At 34.5% G+C, this 26,294-nt stretch overlaps 1 protein-coding gene across 6 annotated transcripts in view; it reads left to right on the top strand.

Annotated features, from left to right (window-relative positions):
• The window catches only part of SNX7 (sorting nexin 7), a 100,261-nt gene that overhangs the window by 64,839 nt on the left and 9,128 nt on the right, over positions 1 to 26,294 (top strand). For 3 of the 6 annotated variants that reach the window (XM_060090175.1, XM_060090173.1, XM_060090171.1), the window contains 2 exons: positions 14,850 to 15,002; positions 25,548 to 25,650. The exons of 1 other annotated variant lie outside the window; for it this stretch is intronic. In XM_060090175.1, coding sequence (XP_059946158.1) covers positions 14,850 to 15,002; positions 25,548 to 25,628 — 234 coding nt within the window. In that variant the 3' untranslated portion in view covers positions 25,629 to 25,650. Of the gene's footprint in view, positions 1 to 14,849; positions 15,003 to 25,547; positions 25,651 to 26,294 lie in introns of those variants that run through there. 2 more of the 6 variants (XM_060090176.1, XM_060090172.1) reach the window with 1 other exon arrangement.

Here is a 26,294-nt window from a genome sequence, read left to right on the forward strand (position 1 = left end):
CTGTTTCAGTAATGGATGTTTTAAAATATGTTTTATATGTGATGGAACTTGTCTACCTCCACTTATCCTTCTTATTTGTCGATTTGCAGTGCTTTTAAAAGTAAATTTTAAAATAATTATTTGTAATGATAATAAACACTTGAATTATGAAGTTATTTCCTAAAAATAATTAGTGTGTTGTCTCCCTTAAAAAAATACTAAGCTAAACTAATTCTATTAGTAAACTACTATATATATCCAAAAGTACCAAATATTGAGTTCGTTTCAAGATAATATTCTAAAATACCATCATGTCTTTAGAATGAAGTAATTGAGAAAATATTCATTAATATTAGAGGATTTCTGGGAAACCATGTAAAAGAAGGTTTACTAAAGGATTTTTTTGGGGGGGGGAACCCCTAAAATTTATATACTTGAGTACATATGCTATTCCACTTATATTGATCACAGCTCTCTAGAGCTTTGCTATGCAGTATTGTACCCACTAACCACATGTGGCTATTTACATTTAAATATGAATTAATTTAAATTATATACAAGGAAAATTTCAGTTCTTCAGTTGGACTAGTGCATTTCAAAGGCACATGTGGCTATTGCTATATTTTGGGCTCTCCAAAGTTGAACATTTCTCTCATTCCAGAAAGTTCTGTTGGCTAGCTCTGTTTTAGAATATGCTGCAACTTTAAGAGCTGTATCTTTTATGTATGGTAGTTTGGTTGATGGAGTCAAAGAGGAAAGACCATATCTGTTGAAGGTTTTAGCTTTGGTAGGGATTCAGATAGAAAAGAGATGAATGTCTGAAAAAAAAATCAAGCAAAATCACTTGATTAAAAGTCTAATGTACACAGTACTTCAGCAAAGATAACATTTCAGTCACCAGACTTTTTAATAACGTACTTTATCACCTAAATATTTTTGAGCACACCTCCCAGTATGTGTACATTTTAAATTTACAAATTATCTACTTGCACTACTTTACTCATATATTTTATCTGTATTATAAACTATGCATGTAAGTTAAAAACATTACATGAGAATTAAATATAAGGTGATCAAAGGGTACAAACTTTCAGTTATAAAATAAGTGATGGGATTGTAATGTATATTATATTATGTTATATAGTTCATAACACTGTATTGTATATTTGAGAGTTGCTAAGAGAGTAGATCTGTAAAGTTCGATAGTCTCATCACAAGAAAAAAAAATTTTAACTATGTGTGGTGATGGATGTTAACTAGACATATTGTGGTGATCATTTCTCCATATATACATATATCAAATAACTTTCTTGTACACTTGAAACTAGTATAATGTTTTATGTCAATTAAAAAGAGTTAAATATAAATGGGAGTTCCTTCATACAGCCTGTGAGCTGTCTTATATATGTCTTGAGGTTCATAGGCCGCATTACGGAATTGTGTAATATGGTGGGGTTGGATCACAAATTAGATAATCTGGGTTCTGGAAAAAAGTTACAGAAAAGTAACTTAAACCTCAATAAGCATTCCTTTTTCTTGTTAGTAAAGCAATATTTACATTATAGGTGTATAGTGATAATTAAATGAGATAATACGAGAGGTATTGTTTGGTTAAATAGTGAATAAAAATATTTAATGGCAGAAAACTGTATGGCCTGTGAAGGTCTGTAAAATAAATGTTTAGATTTGGCTTTGAAATAATTTTTATAACGTTATTAAAACCTAATGATAGGGCCTCCCTGGTGGCACAAGTGGTTGAGAGTCCGCCTGCCGATGCAGGGGATACGGGTTCGTGCCCCGGTCTGGGAGGATCCCATATGCCGCGGAGCGGCTGGGCCCGTGAGCCATGGCCGCTGAGCCTGCGTGTCCGGAGCCTGCGCGTCCGGAGCCTGTGCTCCGCAACGGGGGAGGCCACAACGGTGAGAGGCCCGCATACCGCAAAAAAAAAAAAAAAAAAAACCTAATGATAGTATAGCATATAGCTTTTCTAGGCTTGGATTATGTTCTTCAGAAACAAATATAGGAAATTATATCAAAAGACTTAAAAGACCTTGATTAAAAATCTTTTTTTCTTAGGAGCCACATCATTCCTTTTTAAAAGGTTTATATTAATCGGACTCATGGAAGCACCTGGAAAAAATGAATCCTCTTCTGTCCTATATATTTTTACTGTGCCTCTGTTGTACAAAGGATGCAAAAGAGATCAGTACATTTCCTAAAATGGGGCTGTTTAAATAATTGGCTTTCTGTTGCTTCCAGTGTCAAAGGAAATTATGATTATCCCTTATTCGAAGGACATTAATGGTGTTGGAGGTACTGACTTGAAAGGTGATGCATCAGCTATATTTGTGGGTGTTTTATGACTTAATTTGTCATTATTAGAAAATACATTGTGCTTTACTGAACAAGCTACATTTGGATAACAAAATTGGCAGTGAATTTCAGGAAGAGAGATTTCTACTTTTTAAGAAAAGTGTGTATTGTAAAGTATATAAAAAAAGCACTCACATGTAGTAATCACATGGATGCCTGAGCAGCATTGTATAATCAAGCATCTAATTTTTCAGACACATCTTACCCCTCTCACAAATCAGAAAATAATGTAATTTTATTTTTAAGAGCCCTCTACTCTCTCCCCTGCAATTTAATTAATACTTGTTAAGAAGAAGTAACTGTCAGATTAGAATTGAATTTTTGAATTTTCTATTGTCTTATGATGGAGTGGCAATCTAAATCTTTTTATTTAAGTATATTATTTTCAAGAACTTTCAAAATGATAATTTCTCAGCTTTTCTGATTATGAAGAGAAAGTTTTAGCACTTGAATAAATAGATTGAATGGTTAATTATTTCCATAAAAGGCAATAATAGAGAAGCCATTTAAAAAAGAAAACAATGAAGATATTTTTAAGTAAGAATAGCTGTTATCCTCAAATTGTATTGTTTTGCTCAAAAATTTTGGTGATATATACCTTTAGGTTTAGGTACAGACAGCTTGTAAGTTTCTGTGGTATTTCAAAGTGTGGTAAAACAGTCCTTGGAAAGGCAATAGTAAAACAAGCCTAGATTGATTACTAATATTTTACTTTTCTGAAATCATTAATTTATTCTACAAATATTTATCACATTTCTACATAGTAAGTACTGAGGATATAATGGCCAAAAGGTAGACACATGGCCCATGTTAGAACTTATATTCTAACAGGAAAGTATATAAACATACAAAAAATAATTGTTCTAATGAGTGTTAAGGAGATGAACAGTGGACTGAGATGGAGAGAGTAGTGAAAAAGTACCTACTTTGAACATAAATGCTGTCTGAAAAAGACTATCTGAGGAACTGGTACTTAAACTGAAATTAAAAGAAAGAGAACTAGCTACAAGATTTTAAATGGAATAATTTTTAGAAACCTCACCATTTATTTGTCTTCTTTGATATCTCTCAATAAGTTTTAAAATGTTTTTTTCCAAAACGGTCTTCTATATCTTTCCATAAATTTATTCCTAAGTACCTTATGTTTTGTTTGTATTTATCATAAATTATATATTTAAAAATTTTTATTTTCTTACTTTTTGGGGGCCAGAGTATAGAAATATAATTCACTTTAGCATATTTATTTTATGTCCAGCAATCTTCTAAATTATTTTTAGTTTTAATAATTTCTTTGTACATTCTTTGGGATTTTCTATGTAGAAAACCTTATAGGTATATATTGATAGTTTTGTCTCATTTATTCAATCTTTATACCTTGTATTTATTTTTTCATTTCTTATTGAGCTGGCTAAAAAATGCATTGTAAAGTTATTAGTGACAGGACATCCTTGTATTATCCCTGATGCTAAAGTAAATGCTTTCAGGATTTTTTCCATTAGTATTGATGTTTGCTAAACGTTTTAAAGTATATATATTTTAATCAGGTTAAGGCAGTTTTTATTTACTCCTGTGTGATAAGAAGTTGATTCATAAGTGGGTGTTGAAATTTATTGTGTGGTTTCCTGTACCGACTCATGTAAGTGTATGATTTTTCTTCATCATTCACTTAATGTGGTGATTTACACTGAGAGATTTTCTCATCTTAGCCATCCTTGGATCCCTGGGATAAATTCAACTTGGCCCTTGCTGGATTTGGCTACCTCAACTTTTAGGACTTTTGTGTTTATATTTCTGAATAAGAATGATTTGTCATGTTGTATATTTCAAACATATACAATTTTTTTTTTTGTCAATTATACCTCGATAAAGCTGGGGGCAGGGGGAGAATGATTTGTAATTACCATTGCTTGTACCAGAAATGTCAGTTTTTGTATCCAGGTCATGCTATCCTTATAAATTCTACATGCTAGACTAATTTGTGTGAGATTTGCTGTCATTCATTAGGAAAATAACTTTTCCAATAATGCATTAGGAGCAGACCCTTGTAAGTTCTTCAGATGTTAGGAGCTCAGTCATGATATTGGAGAGACTCTAAATTTTAATCATGCTGCCCACATGAACTTACTGCTGTACTTGTAAATAGAGACAGTCATAGGGTGAGGAAAAGGGGTGCTTACTTGCCACTAGTTGTAGATTATAATGTCAGGGATTAGTGATGAAGGATGGGGATATTAAATAGTCAGAGACGGTGGTTCTTTCTTAGAGAGGTAAGTGAAATTTTCCCTAGACTGCTGTTTAGCAGTGATAGATCAAAGTCGTTGAAAAAAGTTTGACTTTCCTTCTATCATCCTGGCAGCTATTCCTGGAGAAATAGACTATGGGGAAGCTGCTTTCTCAATCTGTAATTTTTATAAATGATACTTTGATAAAACTTGGTAATCATGGCAATTAACTCACCTAGAATTATCATGCCAAAGTGTACTAATTCTTTATTAAATATGTAGTTCAGCAGTCAAGCAGATTTCCTTCTAACACATTGTAATGCAGTGTGTAGTTCAAACATTTTTATGAAAAGTGTTTATTTTCTTTGGTATAGGAAAGTTGGAATGTATACCTCGGTAGTCTGAGAGACCCATTCGTGGCCAGTGCAAAATCAAAATTTCATTAAGGTCTCCTGTTTTAAAGTTTCATATGAATATCACTACTCCATAATATATTTATGTTTATGTTAATTTAAAAATATTTTTCTCTGATCTCCATAAAATATCTATGACAAGATTATGCCACATTTATTTATGACATTGGCAATCCTCTATGTTATCACTGAGTATTGATGTGGATATAGAAATCCCAATTTAAGAAACACACATTAAGTCATTCTGTATTGGTCTCATCATGAAACTATCAGAATTAGGAGGACTTTCTGATTTAAGTAAAGATGTACCTCTATGACATCAGTACGCCAAAAATTGAGTGAGAAAAGAAGGAAAATATTTCACATAGGGGCACTGTGTCTAGCGTGGTACTCTTGGCACATAGTAGGTGCTCAACAAATAGTTCTTGAATTAACTAATATGTTTTCTAAAAACTGATCTCTCGTAAATAAGAAAAACTAAAGGCGTAAGAGAATGTTTGGAAGTATAGGGGGTCTTCTTAAGTTGCTGGACAGGTTTTTTTGGTTACTAGGAAGTATATTTTAAGTAACTTTCAGAATCAGTGTGGGAAGATCCTTCTGCATTGTTTCTCTTAGGGTTTTATCATTCCATAAATTAGCAAGATACTAATATTTCTTGTATTAGAGTGGAATAATTTATTGACGTAATGTGGTAACCTAGTTCCTCAAAATGGAGGTAATTTCTGGACTTCTTGGCCTTGCCCATCTGATTTGGAGGAGGGCCTGATGGAATGGCCTTACATAGAGTTTTTGGCATGGCCACATTGTCCATTCAGCCACCAATACTCTCAGGCATATTGGAGCATTTGGGGAGCTTTCTGAGCTATTAATATCTCTTTGTTTCCCCTATGACTGTTCCTTTTATATGCATGTCCTCAGTAAGTATTCCCTAACATAGTAGAAATGAGTGAGCTGGCAGATTCAGTCAGGACATTTCTGAGACCCTAACAATTGTCCTTCCATAATCACTTTGGGGTGCCACTCTAACCCTAACATGTATTAAATGCTTAAGTCCCAGGCTCTTTGCTAACATGTTATTCAAAAACAATCCTATGAAGTAGGTACTTTCTTTTTCCTCATTTTGCAGATGAGGAAACTGCAACCTATCACAGAACTGAATTTAGTTAGCTAAGGTCAACACGGTCAGGATTCTCACCCATGGACTTCAGAGCGCAGGCTCTAGATCACTGACCTATAAATGTGTGTGATTATGAAATTTTTAAAATTCATGGAAAAAAGAGAGGAGGAACTAAATACAACTTATTAATACCATAAGGCAACTGAGAAAGATGCAGTAAGGATATTTATTAGATACATTTCCTTTTTTGGGGAAATTTTTGAATCTAGATGTTCTGGATTTCTTAAAATTTAGTTTGGGAGGTACTTCCTTTTTTTTTATGAAAAAAGAACAAGCTCATTGATAGACTCTAAGGTAGTTGGTAAGGTGACATAGAGGGAATGCCCAATGCAGTGTGTATCTGAAACCCCTACTAGGCTGTAAGCTCCCAGCAACAGGGACCTTCCCTCTCGTATTCACCCCTGTGCTATTGGTCATGTTCCTGGGCCAATGCCTGAGACATAGTAAGCACTTAAAGATTTGTTGAATGAATGTTTACTTTTATTCTCAATTTATTTGTTCTTTCATCTTATTGAAGGTAATAAGAAACTGTATTTTGAAGGAGAATAGAGGTTTAAGGAGCACAAATAAATAAAATTAAAGTTGGGGGGCAGGAAATATATTTTTTTAAATCAACTTAGATTGAGTTTGCCAAATAATTCAAGAGAAGAAGAGCACAATTGAGAGCTGGTGGAAGGATGTTGAAAGTGCACTGTTACATGGACCCACATTCATCATGTGCAAAGTCTACTTTGTAAGACTTGGACCAGCTAGACGGGGGGAAGAAAGCTACCTCTAAGAGTTATGGAGAAAGTTAAATGGGATGCCACGTGTGACATGCAGCTCAGGACCTGATCATAGTAGAGACTTAGCATTGCTGGTGAGCAGGCAGATGTTAAGAATGTGCAACATACATGCACAAACACAGCTCCTTTTCCTAACTCTATCCCTCACCATAGCTTCGAGACACCTCTTGTAAATTCCTCTTTTTCTTACTATCAGACCATTCTTGATAATGTTAGAGACAAAGAAAACAAAGATAATCTGAAGGCTATCCAGCAAGAATGTAAAGGAAATCGGGCTGTTTGTCATCTCCTCCTTAGTAGTAAAGGTGATTTCACTCATCTGACTGGCTAGGTAGTTACCCATATCTTGTGCCATCCCTCCAAAAGTTAATTGCTGTCTTTCATAGTCCTTGCCAAATCTAAAGCTATTCTAAAGTAATTCCTAAATACGTGCACTTCTCTGCCAGAAAGTCCAGATAAGCTCTCAGAGTCCATTTGCAGGAGGACATAGTATAGCCAAGCAAATCCAGTGGAATAATTCTTGTCTCTATTAGTAAATGTAAAAGTTCTTGCCTCTGTATTGAAAATATATTGAGAGAAATAGCATCAAAAGATCAACCTTAAATCTTAAGAGCAAAAGGCCTACCTAATCATCTTTAAGCACACTTTAGTCTCTAAGAAAAGCCCAATTATTTTTAGTATTAGATCAAATATAGGTACTCTAGATACATTGTATTTACCTCTTAAATAGTTGATGAGTATACAGGTAATCCCATTTTTGTCTCCAAACTTTATTTATTATAAAATATTTTTGGAGATGTATATTTGTGGAGTATGTTCTTATTAAAAATATTTTAAAATATTTTTCATATTTTATTTGCTACTCTATTTTATTTGCTACCCTAACTTTGTGATTATACGGTTCACATCTGTAATGTTTTATTTATAAATAAATAGATGTTTCTGATATAATTTCCAGGACAACATTTTGTCACAAAGGAAAAAACTTGTCTTTATTATGGGATTCCAAAATGTTCTATCACTTATATCTTTTTATTGTTAATAAAATATGAATTTTCTGTGAAAAAAATTTTATATTTTAGTTAATTATTTGCTTAAAGATAGGTAATAAATAAACTGTATTTGCTTGGATTTATCTAACTTTTCTATAAAAATCCATCTATTTCTGATGGTTGTACTTATGGGAAAATATGTTCTTACAAATTTAAATGTATAAAAGTCATAGAAAATTAAAATCTATAAAAGGCCTATTTTAATAAAAATTATTAAAATGTTATAGGGTTTCTGGATTGGTTTCGCTTTCTAAAGTCAGCTTTGAGGGAATAAGGAGGAAAACCTCCAAGGTGATTAAATGGGTTTGAGGGATTCAGTGCACCTGTGGTTGTCTTAGCAGACGTGTGCTTCAAAAATTGAGTAACTGTTAAAAATAGTGTAATGGTCTATAATCGTAGAAATGGTCCACAGGGCTATTCCATTAGAATGTAAGCTTTATTTCCTAGCAGTAATGAATGATCTGCATGGATTCATCCTAATTATTTTACCCACTTTCCCACATGACCTGTGACAAACATTCATAACATGATATAACCAGGGTTCAGAGCTATAACTGACGTGGACAGAACCAGTATGTCAGTTCTTGGCCCTTTAGCCATCAGACCATTCTCTAGATAAGTTTGAACTGAATCAAAGAACCAAAACAAGACCAATCTAACAAGTAAAGGAAGGGGCACCCTTCAGCTGAATCTAGGATACATCCAAGTTGATGGGATATGACATGAACCTCATGCATCTTTTATTATTTGATCTGACACCCACCTCCTAGACTGTACTTCTCATGGATGAGAAATAATGAAGCATAGTAATTAAATATTACTTTAACATTTAATATGTTGATGTTAATGGTGGACTATTTTTAGCATGATCATATTTTTCTTTTTTTTTCATTGTTATTTCCTTTATTTTTTTTCTCCATGACCCTGTTCCTTCTCAGGGATGAGTACTTTTTTTTTACTTTGTAAGAATTATAGTAAGAATTTTTAGTGAAACATGTCGCAAGGTTGACCTCCAAAAGTTCTTGATGTATACCTCACCCTGCAAGACTATTACTGTTGCCTTTAGGCCTTCATTTCCTATCTCACCCTACCCTACCTGTTCTTCCAGTGAATGCTATCCAGTTAAAAATATCAGATAATCTTATCTTTTCTTCCAGTGCCCACCCATAATTAATCAGTTGCCAGCCCCTACTGATTCTGTGTCTCAGGATCTCCTCCTCTTGGTATCCCCTGTATCAGGAATCTCATTGTTACTGCTGCCTTCCTGGTCCTCTTCCCTAAACTCCCTCAGTGATTCCACTTGATTTTTATTGAAAATCCAAACACCCCCCAGGGAAATCCCTTTAGTACCTGGCAGCTGCCTCTCTTTCCTCTTTTGCTATTCCCCTACTCACACTCTAGGTACCAACCTTGACAGACCACCTGCAATTTTTAGAAACTTCAAAGTAAACGTGCTTCTAGGACTGTACACCCTATTTGCTTCATATGAGCTGCATTTCACATTTTCTGTATCCAGTTGGTTTTTTTTTTTTTTTTATTTCTCCCCTTAGGCATGAGTCCTTGAGGGCAAGGTCTGTTTTTTCACCCTTCATCTTAGTTCCTAACAGAGACTAGATGGATGCTGAGTGAATGCTGCAGGATGAGTGAGTGGGAATGAACCAAATCCTCATCATTTTTATTGCTGTCTCCATAGTCCCAGTGCAGGTTAATTGGTTTCCTTTCTTCCTCTCCTCCTCCGTTTCTTTTTAAGCATCCTGGCATATCTCTGACTCAGGAACCTATCTGAAGTATACTTCAACCCTGGTCAAAAGCTTTCGGTAGCTCACCTTTTCATACAGAATCCATTTCATGCTCAATATCATTTACACCCTCTAGTGGTCAATCTTCAATCAGCCTGTCCAGCTGCATTTCCCATGTTTCTCCTTGCCCACCTCCAGCCTCCAAACCTATCTCTTCTCCATTCTTTTGTCACACTCTATAGCATAACATCCCTGTGGTTTTATTTATGCCATACCCTCATCCAAGTGTCTTCTTCTCCACTCACTGCCTAGCAAATTAACACTTGGAATGTTCCCTACCAAAGTTGGAATTAATCCTCCATGCTGTATCTTTCTATATACTACTTTAATTTTTTTCCTCCATTATGATATATATCACATTCTGCTTTGTATTATAGCCTTTGGTTTTTGTTTTATTTTTGCATATCTGCATTCTAAAAGATAACAAACTCCTTAAGGTAAGAGCTGAATCAGTTTAACCTTGAAAGCCACACGCAAGCTAGCTTGGGGCTATTCACTCACTATGGAAAGAGCATGTATTTTCACTTGAATCTCCATGATGCCACAAAAAGCTGTGTGATCTCTTTTATTTCTTTCTCCCAGTTTCCCAGCTTGTAAAAGGAAGATAATGTTACCAAATTTGCAATATTATTATGCAGATTAAATGAAATAATGTAGGTAAAGTATATAGCTTAATACAGTGGCCCATGGCAGAAATACAATAAGTGGTCATTATTATTGCTGCTGTTCCTGGTGCTATAGTAGGTACTCGCTATTGAAGAAGGATATTTTTTTGTTTGCCTGAGCTCTTAGTATTAATGGTTTTCACTTAATTGTGTGGCTTATTTCTAGCTGAATATAACTGAAGCTAGAGATTACCCATTAGCCTTGCAGTTAAATCTAAATCTTTATTTTTCACTATATTACAAGCTTTTATTACTTATTCTGATATTACAACATTTTCCTGGCAAAAAGGATTGCTTCCTTCTTCAGTTTTTCCACCAACAGAGGGCCAAGTCGTTTCCAGTATTTGTGAAATGAGTGATTCAAGCTTTAATCCTTTTAAACTCGGTCTTTTCTATGCTGTATTCCGGTAGAAACTATAATTCCCTACTTTTAGAGTTATTGAAACCTGCTCTGTGGTTAGAGGGGTGCTGAAGCACTAGAGAGGCTTCTTTGGCCAGCCAGGTGCCTAACACGTTACTCTCCCACTTCGGTGAAATTTTGTTCAGTGTTTATGTTCAGAGCCTGGATTGCACCATCTAAATGCACAGTTCCTTGTACCAAAGAACTTGCTAAAAGTGCAGTCAACTAAGGGAAGGGAAATCTAATAATATGCCTTTGTAAATTGGTAGGAACGATAATAGTCCAGATCATTCCTAATTTGAATTAAGTGTTTTGTGCTTATTATCAATTAGAGTTTCTTCAAGTCAAAATTAGGGGAAGATGATTCAGTGTGAGGAAATACCTAATGTCTCCTTTTTCCTTTTCTAACTAAAATAATGATGGAATCATCAAAGAAATAAAAAGTGGTCAGGGGGCTTCCCTGGTGGCGCAGTGATTGAGAGTCCGCCTGCCGATGCAGGGGACACGGGTTCGTGCCCCGATCCCGGAGGATCCCACATGCCGCGGAGCGGCTGGGCCCGCGAGCCATGGCCGCGGAGCCTGTGTGTCCGGAGCCTGTGCTCCGCAACGGGAGAGGCCACAGCAGTGAGAGGCCCGCGTACAGCAAAAAAAAAAAAAAAAAAAAAAAAAAAAAAAGTGGTCAGTATATATGTGTGTGTGTGTGTGTGTGTGTGTGTGTGTGTGTGTGTATATATATATATATATATATATATATAGCCTCCAAAAAAATGACAAGAATTGATCCTGTATATTTAGAACATATGTATCCTCTTCCACACTGGTGAGAATAAATCAAGAAATAGCACTAGAAATTAAGACCTAGACCCTGGAAAAGAAATGGTATATTTCCAGAGACCAAAATACTGGAAGAGGAGAGGGAATCAGTTTCCATTTCACCAACTGATGATGATGGTGGTAATGGTGGTGGTACTGGTGGTAATGGTGGTAATGGTGGTGGTAATGATGATAGTAATTAGATACCGTTTAGTAGAAAAATTGTCAGACACTGTGCACATCAATGAATGTGTTCATTATCTCAGGCATTTTTTAATAAAAATCCCTTTGAGATAGGTAGTGTCATTTTTATATTCATTTTACAGATGAAGAAACTAGGGCTTCAAAAAATACTCTTACCCAGTGTCACACAGCTTGTGAAAGACAGACGTGGGGTCTGCGATCAGTCTAACCTATCATTAGTCATCTTAATCCCAGTGCCATGCTGATCAGGCTACAAAGCTTCTTTCTGTAGGTGGGAGTGAAGTCAGAGAACAGGACAGGACTTCTTTAGGAATGCAGTAGCTCTGGACCAGAGCAGAAGCACCAACCAACCTGACTACCACTAACAAGGTCTTTTAGGTGAGGGAGTTGCAGATTGAAAAGAGGAAGACTTGTTTAAATCCCTTACGGCAGTGACACCATTTTAAGCTCCAACAGGAGGGGAAGGAAGATAGAATATATGATTTAGATACTGTGTTTCCTGAAGCCACTTTCAGTAAAGAACTTTGCCATTAATCCCACTCCACTCCAGTGCGTGGCACTTTTAGACTGCAAAACCTAAGCAGAGGAGAAAAACAGTGCAGTTACAGTTGGTGTAGGTACCTCTTGATCCTAGCTATAAAAAAAGACACTTTTCTAATCATCTCCATCTGGCTGTGAAAATGGCAAGATTCCATCCAACAACCTAGAGGAGTGAAGTTTTGTAACCGGCCCCTGAGCTTTCTCCGGATCCTGTTTGAGTTTGACCTGTCAGTAAAATTTTACCTTAGCTTATTCTCCAGCATCCACAGTCCACCATGAGAAATCCCATTAATGTCCGTTTAGACAAATTCTTTGTGATTAAGCAAAATAACTACCCCCAAAGAGTCATACATACCCGTAAAGTAATAAATGGCCTCACTGAGATAGTTTACAAACAAAATAAGAAAGTGAAAAAAAAGCACATCTTCCCGCCACACACAAAACATGAAAACCAACCTTATCACTGAAATAGATCTCCCATAGGTAATAAAAGATTTATATAATACCAAATGTCTATTCTTAGGGAAACAAAAGCAAATATGGCTGCAATGAAATAAAGTCAGCAGTGAAATTTCACAGCAAAATATTGAGAAATGAATAAAAAGAATATTTCAAACAAGCATTGGAAGTAAAATAACATTTTTTTGATTCTAAGGCATACATTTTCACATTTTAGCATGTCTGTAATGGGGACCTTCTTAAATGATAGCCTCTTTCAAATACTTGGAGCCAAGGAATACTGGTAACGTATAATGTAAATAATATCCTCCCCTTTTAAAACATGGGAGAGGTGGTGTCATTTCTGCTTGAATGTCTCTGGCTTTGGGTCTCACTCAATAAAACCTAAGATCCTTACCATGGACTGCATGGCTCAGTAAGATCTGGTCACCCACTGCTTCTCTGACCTCATCTTCTAAGAGCTTCCCTCTTTTTTAACTCTGCCACCTGTTACAGCCATGCTGGTCTCCTTATTCTTCTTGGACCATCCAGTCATGCTTCCACCTCTAGGCCATTGTCCTGTTTCTTCCTCTGCCAGGAATGCTTTTCTGATTAAGAACCCCATGGTTCACTCTCACATCAACTTCAGATATTTATTCAAATGACAGTTTCTCATTTAGGCTTTCCCCAGCCATCTTATCTAAAATTGCATCATTCTTATACTCCCTATCTACCTTTCTGCTTCGTTTTTCTTTTTGACACTTATTATCAAATGATAGTTCATATTTCATTTATCTTGCTTATGGTTTGTCTCTCCCCAGTTGAATATCAGCTCTGGTAAAAACAAGGATTTTTGTCTATTGTATTCACTGATGAATCTCCAAGTCCTAGAATAATGCTTGGTGTGGAGAAGGAACTTAATAAATAAATGTATGCTGACTATATGAATAAATATATGTGTATAAAATATGCATAAATATATAAAAATTTATATAAATATAAATGTGCTAAATATAAAGCAATAAGTTGATGGGTTCCATGCTCAAAGGTTGGTGGGTAAGTTGGGGAGGAGGTATGACTGTCACACTTAGCCTGTCTAATGGAGCGTGGACTAGGTATCAGGTGTCTTGTGATATAAACCTGCCTCTGTTACCAGCTGAGTGGAATGTGGCAAGTTAATCCCCTGGGCCTCCAGGTTGGACTATGTAATCTATACGGATGTTATAACATGTCAGTTAATTGAGCATTCTGCTAAAAATAGCTGAAAAATGAGGAGTAGGAAGGGGAAGCTGAAGATGTGAAACCATATCTTTTTTTTTATAAGCAGATATTCATTTTTAATTAATTAATTAATTATTTTTGGCTGTGTTGGGTCTTCGTTTCTGTGCAAGGGCTTTCTCCAGTTGTGGCAAGCGGGGGCCACTCTTCATCGTGGTGCGCGGGCCTCTCACTATCGTGGCCTCTCTTGTTGTGGAGCACAGGCTCCAGACGCGCAGGCTCAGTAGTTGTGGCTCACGGGCCTAGTTGCTCCGCGGCATGTGAGATCTTCCCAGACCAGGGCTCGAACCCATGTCCCCTGCATCGGCAGGCAGACTCTCAACCACTGCACCACCAGGAAAGCCCCCAACCATATCTTTTAACATAAATATTTTCACCACAAACAGTGGTAATGAGAGAGCTATTGCAAAAAAATTTTGGAATAACTTGTAGCCCAGTTTCCTTTGCTTTATATATAGTGTAACTGAAGCCCAAGATTAGAGAGATTTAGGTAAAGTCAAGTGCTAATTAGTGGCAGACCTTAGAACTCTACTTGACATCTCTGAATCCAGTGTTCTCTTTACTTTAACTAGTTAGTATACAGGGTAAATAGTGATTTTCAAAAGAAGTATTTTTGTTAAACTGTTTTTTATAATATTCAGCTTAGATTTTAAGAATTCACTTAGTGGCAGAAATACATAGATCAACTGATCTCTTTGTGATCTAATTCAGCTTACGGAAGAGATTGGAAAACTGGAAGATAAAGTGGAGTGCGCTAATAATGCCTTGAAAGCAGATTGGGAAAGATGGAAACAAAACATGCAAAATGATATCAAGTCAGCATTTACAGATATGGCTGAGGAGAATATCCACTATTATGAACAGGTAATTAGTGATATGTGGTATTGCTTCATTTTTAAAAAGTTATCCTCTCTCTTACTTTCTATATATCTTGTGTTGAAAGAGTCTGTTCAGGAACCAAGTGTCACATTCAGAAGCCTCTTTGGTGACTCAGTGCCAGTGGAGTTGCCAGTTAATATAGTAACGCTAAACCCACCCACTGACACAAATGTGTTTATGTGGAGGAAGGATGATAAGTTTTCCTTCCTACACAGCATGCCCAAGTACCTAATTTGAGCTGAGCTTGATGTGAGAAAGAATTATGCTACCATTTTATTGTGTGTGTTTTCCCCTCAGTTTCTTGTTTTGGAAAGATTTGAATTCTTCAAAATCACTTGATCATGCTTCCTAATGATTCCCTATCTTATTTCTTTTTCCTCTCTTTTTCTTGTATTAAAAAGGGTTTGCAAAATGAGGAAAACACCAAAGGTTTGAATGAGGAGAAAATTAGTTCAGGGCTTATACGTTCTGTCCCTGCCATCCCTACCGTGCCTTCTGTAGCTATTCAAAAAATCAAAAAAGGAGGATTAGTTCAGTTTAGTTTATAGTTCAGTTGTTTTTGTGTGTGTGTGTTTTTTAATTCAGGAAAGAGCATAGTCAACATTTTGCTTTTCAAATGATTACCTTTTTTGAACAACTAACAATTCCGCAAAGTACTTATTATTTTAAATGAATTTTATGCTATCACTTTCTTCATCTAGCATATTCTGAGAGTTTTATAGTTTTAATTCTTACATTGAGGTATTTGACCCATTTTGAGTTAATTTTTTTTTATATAGTATGAGGTAGGGGTACAACTTCATTCTTTTTCTTTTATTTTCATTTTTTAAATATTTACTTATTTATTTTGGTTGTGCTGGGTCTTGGTTGCGGCATGTGGACTCTCAGTTGCAGCATACATGCAGGATCTAGTTCCCTGACCAGGGGTCGATGACGGGTCCCCTGCACTGAGAGTGCAGAGTCTTACCCACTGGACCACCAGGGAAGTTCCCATTCATCTAGCGTATTCTGAACATACTTTTCCTGGAAGGTCTATTTTAAACATACATCTTTAACCTTATCTCTGACTGAATTAATGACTATACAAAATTGACATTAAGAGAATTATTTTATACTTTGTATTCTATAGTGCTTGCTAGTTTAAAGGTACTTTATTTTGCAAGATTATCTAACTGATACTGATATTTTCATTCAACAAGAATTACTTGAGCCCCTGCTACCACCAGACACTGTGCTGGGCCCTGGAGAGACCACAGTATGGAAGACAAACATGGTCCCTTTCTCATGTAGTTACAGTCAATAAGAGAAACAGCCAATTAAAACAAAACGTTATGATAATAAAGTATAATAAGTTCCAGGATAGAAAGACATTGCAGGGAAAGAGGACAATTCCTCAGAGGATGTGTATAAACTGAGACCTTAATGAATGATGAATGAGAGGTAGCCAGATAAAGATGTGAGTAAGAGAGTTCCAGGCAGAGAAAAGACGAGAAGTGAGAGAGTACATGTTCAAATTACTGAAGTTCTTTTTGAAGGATGGTGGAGTGCAGGTAGTGTTGAGTTGAAAAAGGAGGCTTGTAGAGGAGGAAAAATTTTCCTCAATCCTCTTAGGATCCCTGGCTGGGTCTGAAAATGAAACTGACAAAGATAAATTAACAGGAGAAAAGTATATATGTTGATTTAATGTAAGTTCTTTGTGGTACAGGAGCCTTCATGAGCAAATCTAGACCAGAAGAAACAGATCTGAGTATTTCTATGCTAGGTTTCATGAAGAGTGGGCTGTCATGTAGAAATAGGGTAGGTTAAGGAGTATGAGTTAAGTGAAATAAACTGAAGGGAATTTAGCAAGTCCTTTTTGTTAGGAGTCTTCTCAGTGTCCCTTTGTCTTTGGAGGTCAAGATGCTTTTTTTTTCCTCTGGGCATAAGGAGGCCACCTCTTGTATGAGGGTTTTATGACCTGCTTCGTGAGATAAGGGTTGGAAGAAGGTCAAAGTGACCTTTCTGCTTCTGCCATATTCTCAAACTCATTGATCTTAATATGCCAACACGTCATATTTTACATTAGTATGTCCTGAATGCTATTAGGCTGAAGAGGGCCTTATAAGCTTTGTCTTTTATTTTTCATTCTAAGGGAAATGGGGAATGCCATTGAAGACTTTTCAGCAGGGAAGAGACAATATCTATTGCACTTGCCTTTTAGAAAGATCACACTGGCTATATGGGTCAGAGTGGAACAAAACTAAACATGTTGAGCCTAGTTAGAAAACATAGCAATGAAGACAGAGAAGTGAACTGACTTAGAGGTCTCATGGCAGTGGACTAGAGATTAGTGGACAGATTCAGGTGATTTTCTTTTTAGCAGGTGGGATTGGAAAGATCATTTCTACCTCTCCTATTTTTTTATTCTACATTAACAACCTTAAGTAAATTCAAGTCTCTAAAAGGAATTTCCCATAAATCTCAGATTTTGAAATGATTTAAAATATTTCTGTTGTATAAAGCACATTTATCAACATAGGCTTTTTTTTTTACCATGTAACTCTTTAAATCCGCAGAAATAACTTTGTCTCTCCTTTACAATAGAACCTGTCCACACTGACATTATAGGAGTGTTATGACAATTAATTGAAATAATTTTTAAGAAAATGCCTTAAAAATTAGGGTATACAATATCCTATAAGTGATTGTGATTATAAAACATAAGTATATTAGGTTATAAAAGTCATGTGACAAATGCATCTACTATGTTTTCCTTTCAATGATAAAGTCTGCAAAACTTTTCTAAGTTTGTTTTTTTTATTTTTTTAAGAGAAAATGTTCATGGCAATTCCATTGAACTCCAAGTGAAATGTTTGAGTTTTGACTATACCTGTCACATAAATACATATTTTTATCATGCTCATAGGTTGCACTCAGTTTATACAAAATACAGTTTTATTAGAAATAGTTAAATGAACATCACTGTGCCATATTGACATATTGCAAATTTTGTTCTTCACAGAAGTTTATATCAGTATGTTTTTCACCCTTTCCTCCAAATGAATTATATTTCTACATGTTGCTAAAATTATATCAAGTGTACTGCATCTTAGATGTATATATTTGGAGGAATCGCTGTTTTTCTTTATTATAACTTCACAAGACCCCTACAGCTCCAGTTATTTATTGTTTTTTTTCCTAAGTCAATAACTCTTAACTGATTTGGCACATCAGTCCAAGCATAATCAGGAAATTGGGGCCCTTATATAATCAAGGCTTCCTAACTAACACACAAACTGTGTGGCCTGAAACAGCAACAGTCTGCTGTTATCTGTTAACTTCAGAATATCTCAGATATACAAGGAAGTGAAATATTGCAGAATCTTTCCAGTCCCTTTTTAATTTAATCATATTATTATGGAAATACTTCTGTTTTCATCAACATTTGTAAAAATAAATCACCAAAGGGGTTTGTTCCTAGTGTGACAGAAGAAATGGGGTACAAACATTTGCCTTCGGACTTTTATGAAGTAAAATGGTCACAGTTTGTTTACAACTTAAAATTTAAATATTAAAATGACAGGAAAATCTGTTTGTAAATATGAGGTATAGGTCTGTATCAGAAACCAATTATTGTCATATTGAAATATTATACTTAGATGTGTGAATTTACTTGGAGACAGTTGACACCGAATATAAAACAGGTATCTCCAAATAAACTCTGAGTAGGTGAAATGAAGCTATTCCCAATTTTGTTCTATATGACCAATAACTAAGAATAAATTTGAGTCTTTTTATAAAAACAAGAATAATGAAACAATGAAACAAAAATCCACTTGAACATAGGTGAATAATTTCAAAGTATGTTGGTATCCAAATAACCAAAGAAAATTATTTCTTGCTAAAATGTGAAGGGATGCTGAAACCATAAAATATGACATGCTGGATAAAGTACATGGACATTTTCTAATTGTTCTTTAGTAGGTACAAAAGAGTGTAAGTTTCAATTGTTGTTGATGATACTGATGCTGATGACTATGATGATGGTGAAGAGATTTGAAAGGAAGTAATCCTTGGTAGGTATTATAAACTGAAAGAATATACCCTTTGAAAGTTTAATTTTAATATCATAATCATGAAAAGATCACATAATGTTAATTTTTGCCAAGTAAATCTGTTTGTAGTTAAGTGAATATAATACTTGAAGTAATAAAATTTGTTTCTTTGCACAGTTTATTTTAGAATTATTAGTTTATGTATGGAAGTCGTTTCAGAGCCTCATTTTCTGTTTTGAAAATTAATACATGCACATGAAAAACAAAAAAAATGACAAGAGCTAAGTACACAAATGTATAAAGAGGAAATAAAGAATGCCCATAACCTTATCTCCTAGAGAAGACTACACTTAAATGCAATTATAGAAAAATAATTTTCTATATGTAGATAAAAATATTTTAAAATTCCTGCATGGTTCTTTTCGAATGTGTCAACATAAAAACATATGTTATTTATTTGTGTCATGATGATTATAGTGGATATGTATTATTTTGAGTTCTGTATTTTTATTTGTTTAAACACTTTTCTATATAATGACATAATCTTCTAGTACATCATGTTAATACGCCTTTATTTGTGAAGAGAACTACTAATAAGCATTTATGTAAATTTTTTGCTCTCATAAATAATATTAAAAATAATTATGAACACTAGACTTAAAATCTTTTTTGATAAGAATTTCAAGAAATAACCAGGTTAGAGGTCACTTCATTTCAAATGCTATCAGTCTTATTTAAGAATGTCAATTGCCTCATGTAAAATCATTCATTTAAGATTCAATTAAAATCAAAACCCTATGCTAAGCAACATTCAAATTCAAAATTAAATCTTGCCCTTAGGGAAGAATAATAAGTATATGTATTTTTCACTTGATTGATACAGCTTTACAATATATTACTTTTTTTTAATGGAAGAATATTTAAATTAGTTTTTTTTTACTTGAATGGTAATGAACTGACTTAATAGAAGAGTTCTATCATTACTGAATAATAAAAATATATGTATCTACATGGACATCTAGGAAGAAGAAAAGCAATTATAGTATAGGATGTTTACTCTAAGATAAATGAAGAAAAAAATCATTACAAGCGTTCACCATCAAGCCAAATCAATAGTACAACTAATGCTTTCCTAAATTCCAAGTCCAGCTATATATATGGACTACTTAAAAAGTCGAGAAAATTTAAAAAATAGGTATCATAGCAGTTCTTCTACAAAGTAAGTAATAGATAAGCATTGAATGTCCTAGTAGTTCTTCAAGTATAGTTGTTCTTATTTAGAAATGTATTCCTTATTACATTGGGGAATGGTAAAATAAACTCTAGCAAAAGAGTTGCTTGTTTTAAATTAAGTGGTGCACTACATGCTTTGGAACATTTAAAAAAAAATTTGTGAATATTTAAAACACCCTGGTCCAAGTAAAGATAGCTCCCAAGCATTGTGACTTTAAGAGGTTAATCTATATTGGTAATGATTATAAAACTACCAGCTAAGCAAGATTCTGATGAGTGGCATTTAGATTTCTATCTGAAATTTCATTTTTTTAAAAAAATTGGGACTCAGGTAAATTATGGACTTTCTGTTCATCTACATGAATTAAAAGGAACAGTTAGAGGGAATAGTTTCTCTAGATCTAACTCCATCCAACAAAGAGTAACGGTTATGTAACATGACAGAAACTTGGGGAGAAAGTACCATTTTCAAAATCTGGGAGGTCAAAGGAAAGCAAAGGAAGGAAACCCTGGCCATTTTCAGTCATATTGCATAGGATTTAGTAAAGTGATTTGAAAAAATTACAGAAAAGGATAATTTCAACATCACAGACTCAAAAAGAGAGTATGACATAGGCGGAATGAACAATTCTAAAAAGTAATAAAAGGAGTGAAGCAGTTAAAGAATCAGATACGATTACATCTGTGGAGCATGGACTATGAAAGACAAAGATGTAAAGAGAGAGATACAGTCAGAGATGAATACAGAGAAACAGTATCAGGAAGGGCACATTTCAGGAAGAAGTGAGGTTTTAGAAAAAAAATGGAATGACTTCCAAATAGTACCAAAGTCAAATGGAAGTAGGTGTGAGGAGCAAGCCTCTTTTGGAAGCAAGAAAATTAGGAATTAATAAACTCTAATAAAATTAGTAAAGTGAATCTCTAATGGAAACCATGTTATGGAAACTGAGAAAACAGAACTACTTCATTTCTATTTCACTCCTGTTCTCTCCATCAAGGAGAATGAAAATATAAGTTGCAGGGTTTAGGCAAATACAAATAAAAGGTAACTAAAATTCAGTATATTCGAAGAGATAATAAAACATTAGCTATCCATTGCCACAAAAAGAGAAGGCTGGTGTGTTCTTTTTACAATGACCCTTGCAAAGCCTTTCCTTTATCAGCCCCAAAGCAGTGCTTACAAAGCGCTAGATGAAGCCTTTAATTCTAAACTGATTTACGTAGAGAAAGATCGACAGACTTCTGCTCACCCAGGAGAAATGCAGGCTACTTTTCTTTCCTAAGTGAATACTCAGATTAGCTCCAGAGAAGGTTTTGGGAAATACTGAAACAATGACACCCGTTTCCAAAATAGTTAACCTCTGTAATTTCTACGCACCATACACAATCACCTCATACTGCTCAACTCTTTGTAACAGCCTTTCTTGTAAAGAGAAGGATGGAAGTGATTAAGGATTTAACCATCTGTAGTTGTTTAGTATCATTTTGGTCCTAAGGAATGACCTGTAGTTTTTGAGTTTTCCTTTTATATATTGGGAGAGAGGCATAAAAGTTGGTCTATGTTGAACCATTTAAATTATATTTTTATATTGACAGTCTCTTAGGATGAAACAGAGTAAACAGATACTTTCTTTAAGGTTAATGTGTCTCAACTCCCTTTCCAAATCATAAGAATAAAGAAGTTATCTAGAGCTGGAATAATTCAAAGTTATCTAGGACAGGGATTTTTGAATCCATATCAGGGTACTTTTCTTTTTACAGTCATGCCTCATAACATTTACTAAAGCTGGTACCTGACCTAATCCCTAGGACCCAGGAAGACAGATCTGATGGTACTAAAACAACCCTTCAGAAAATAGCAGTCTATCTTTGGAACTATTTGAAGAATGTTTCAGAACTACATTATATACCCTAGGGGATTCAGTAGATTTCCATTAATGGGTAGGATAGATTTCCTGGAAAGTAAACACACCACCAGCTTGAGAGGCTAAGATACTTAGATATTTACTCAACCTGACCATTTTTATGCCAGCTAAATTTTCCAATTCATTACATTCTTGTGTCCACATTATTTACTTTTTTACTCAATGGGAGGCACTCATTAGAAGCCTGAATGCCTGGATTAGCAAATTCAGGCTGCATTACACTACTCTTCTATGCACCATCCAATTCATTTAGGGATGGTCATCTTTATCAAAAGAAAAACATCAAGTTTTCGTCTTCTTAATGCTGTTAAATGACAATCCATTGAATACCTAGGAGTTTTTCCCTTTGTATTTTGAGTAAAGAGACCAACACTATTGATTGTTTAATGATTAATCTTGTCCTCTTTACCATTTATCCTATGGAGATCATTTTTTGGGGGAACAATCAATTCCTATTTCAAGTAGAATCTAAAGGTACACAGTAATAATGATTAGAACAAGGGAAACAGAGATGGAATAACCTTGTGTCATCCTAAGGCTAAAACTTTTTATTCTCACTGTCTGATAAGAAGCTTCACCATCGATTATGGAAACAAAATCATCAATAAAACACTTGCTTGGATTGCTCATGGGAGGCTATTATGGTCCTCTATTATGGTTGATTGGTTGGGTGGAGGCATCTATGGAGAACAGCTATCACAGAAGCTGCAGAGCTGCCTTCTCAGTTTGATAGATTGTACCAGGAATCCTGGATGAGTGAAGAGGTGAGAATTATAAACTGAGCTGAGGGAACTCTACATTAAAGACATTTTATAAATTTTTTAAATCAACTATTACAAATGGCAGAGGAAGTCCCAGGGCATAGTTCTTTGGGTCTCTAATTGTTGTATATTTAAGGACATAATTGATCACACAATCATTTGCTTCTATTGATTTTACTTTGGCTGTCATTGGGTATGACAGCTTCATAGCCCAGTGCCTTCCTTTTAGGTTATACTGTTTCAATTTATGGAGAAGTTTGGCAATGCATCTTAGCACATTAAAGTTTCTAAGAAACTCCCTAGGAAAAACATCTGTTCACCTTTGTTTAAGAGCTCAGGTTTATTTGTTCACCGAAGTCATTTATGGAATTAATGTCTGAAATAGTCTCTAGAAAATACTTAGGAAACTGATAAAAATCTTCACTAGAGCTTTTATTGTAAAACCATCTGAAGAAGCTTAGATAAATATGAGCTCTTGACAGTAAATTTCAGTTCCACTTGGCTTAAAAAACTTCTGTTGTAGCCAACTACCTTTTAAACTTACACCTCAATAATTTGATAAAGCTTTTCAGTGATACAAATGAATGCTCCTCTGTCATAGCAGATAAGGTTAATTGTTATCCTCTACATTGATGACAAGGTCATATTCCAAGTAGTAAATCTACTTCTAACTACTTCTATCACCACCCCCTACAAGGAATCCTTATACTCAAGCCAAAATTACTTTGCAATAAGATTACCTTCAGCATGTAGAATGATAGTATACGTTGCAGACGTTAAGTCATTTAATTTGCTAGGTCTTTATCTTGGTGACCACACTGAAATTTGCTTTTTTCAAAACTTAACTTTCATTAGAGGCATATTGAGGTCTTTTTATATTAGAAGACACTTTTGACTTAAAAAATAATTAGAACAAAATAATGATCTCCATTCTTTAGTAGCTATTCAAAATACTGAATTCAGACCTGATGATGCATTTTGATAGTAATATTGGCAAACTAAGATGTAGTCAGAATAAAGTTATCATGGTGATGGTGGTCTAAGAAATGCATCTTCACTGAAGGAATTGGAAAAGAAGAAAGATATTTGGAGGGCAGTCATGGAAGGAGTACATGTTTTATTGTTGCTTCAGAAAACATATCTAGCACGAACTTTTGGAAATTGTATAATTTGAATTCACAGAAGAAATTATTTCCTATGTATTAAAATTCTCTAAATTACATTAAATTGCATTGCAAAGAAAGAAGTTCTCTGCCACTGGGAGTTTTTAAGCAATTGTTGAATAATGTACATTAGAAATTCTGTCTGTACTAGAATTTCTCAATGCATTTTATAGGAAATTAGTTTTTGTAATGTTAATGGGTGTTAATTGTGAAAGAAAAGATAGATTCTGTAGTCAAATAAGTTTGAATTAAAGTTAAACAGGCGTTTTTACTAAAGTTCTCAGAGTCTTTTATGTGCTTATATGGTTTATGAATCTGAAGACATAATTTCTTTGACTAGGTCAGCATTTCTTCTTATAGGATTAGCCTGTCATGGAACACAATTTAGGAAACTTCAGGTAATTATGTTGATCTCTAAAGTGATGCTACTTAAAGTATGGACTAATGCCCAATTCATAAATTGTTAATTACAGATTTATAACATGATAGATTCAGAAACTAAACGTAATCAGTTGAAATCTTCTATAGCAATTAGACATTGTCATGACATCCAAGTAGTAGGTGATTATTAGACTTTTGTTGAATAAGGTATAGGCCAATTAGAGTATTATCCAGCTTTTGTGGTGATTTCTTGTGGCATGAAATGCAAACTAGTCAGCTCAGTAGGATCACTTAATGGTCCTCAGCAGACTGAAAGAAAAATACTTATTCATCATCGCACATAGTTTGAGAAGCGCTGCTCTAAAGTTCCTTCTGTTTTCTAAAAGTCTGTTCATCTCTTACACTTAACATAGGTAGTGTCTTTTCTCATTTAAACATTTATAATCTGATTAATATTCAAGTATTATAATGTATATAAAGCACAGTTAATTATAGAATTCAGTTTAAATGCACCAAGGTCTGACTTTTATTAGCTTCTAAGGAAATCTTAAAAATCGAGTGTTTATCATTTTTAGAATTCTAAAGTATTATGTAATTAACTATTTTGTTGTTTTATTAAGTGATGATTTCTATTCTGAATTGCATATTCCAAAGCCATAGCTATAGCTCACGTTTCCATGTAACTGTGTACATCTTTTATTATAGTTCATGTAATTTTAAAGCTTTTGTTGTTTTGCAGGTTTCTGCTTTCTTAAAAACTTCTGTTAAAAACATTTTCACCTGTCTCATTCTGTGAGATAGTTATTTCTCAATTATCTGTACAAGCGAATTTGAGCTTAGATGTAAAAGGGACAGTTGTGCCATAGCATAGACAGTCTGTGCCTCTTCCCACCCTTTGGATTAGATAACTTTTTCTGTAGTTAAGTTTATCAAATACTTGAATAGGTGATTACATATGAAAATGAAATAATTTCTAAAATTATCTAGATTCTGAATCAAGAATTTTCTTCTTATTGTTCTTCATAAATGACAGACTATATACTATGGACCAATATATAGTTCCTGTAAAGAAAAGGAAGAAATGATTCAAAACACACATGCACACACTGCATGATGTAACATCTTGAAAAAAGAAGGTGGGTTTACTATTGAAAAAAATAAAGTTGGATATCAGAGTGCCTGCCACTAATTGTAAAATCTTCATCATATCTTCTCTATACCCAGTTTTCTAATCTGTCAAAAAGTGGTACTGATGGTCCTCCTCTTCCTCCACCCCCTGTCCACACACATCCCTCACAGGTCTTTAGGAGAATAAACTTAGAAGACATGTGTGAAATGCTTTAAAATAATGTAGTTAAACATCATAGCTGTGCCTTGATAGTTTTCCAGTAATCCGAAAGTAAATGTGCTCTTCTTTTTAGTTTGTTGTATTTCCATGTATGACAAACAAACACAGATAAGCTTGGTGTTTTGAAGTGTCTGGGGTACTAAACTGGACAAACTTTATATAATTGGTTTGTTATTGCTAAAAAACAATGATGATATAGTATAGAAAAGTATGAGTTGAAAAGATATGAAAATTTGGCTCTCTTATTAATTCTTTCTATAAAGATTTCCAATGTATTAGACCTTTTGGAGCCCCAGTTTTTCCACATGTAAAAATGACAGAAATGGAGTTATTCATATCAGGCTTTTTCTGTCTTTAGCAGATCTTGAGTTAGAGATCTACAGACTAATACTACAAAATTAGTTTTTAAATGGACCACAAGATGGCGTTTGT

The sequence above is a fragment of the Mesoplodon densirostris genome, chromosome 2 (genome assembly GCF_025265405.1).
Source record: "Mesoplodon densirostris isolate mMesDen1 chromosome 2, mMesDen1 primary haplotype, whole genome shotgun sequence".
Taxonomy (NCBI): Eukaryota; Metazoa; Chordata; class Mammalia; order Artiodactyla; family Ziphiidae; genus Mesoplodon; species Mesoplodon densirostris.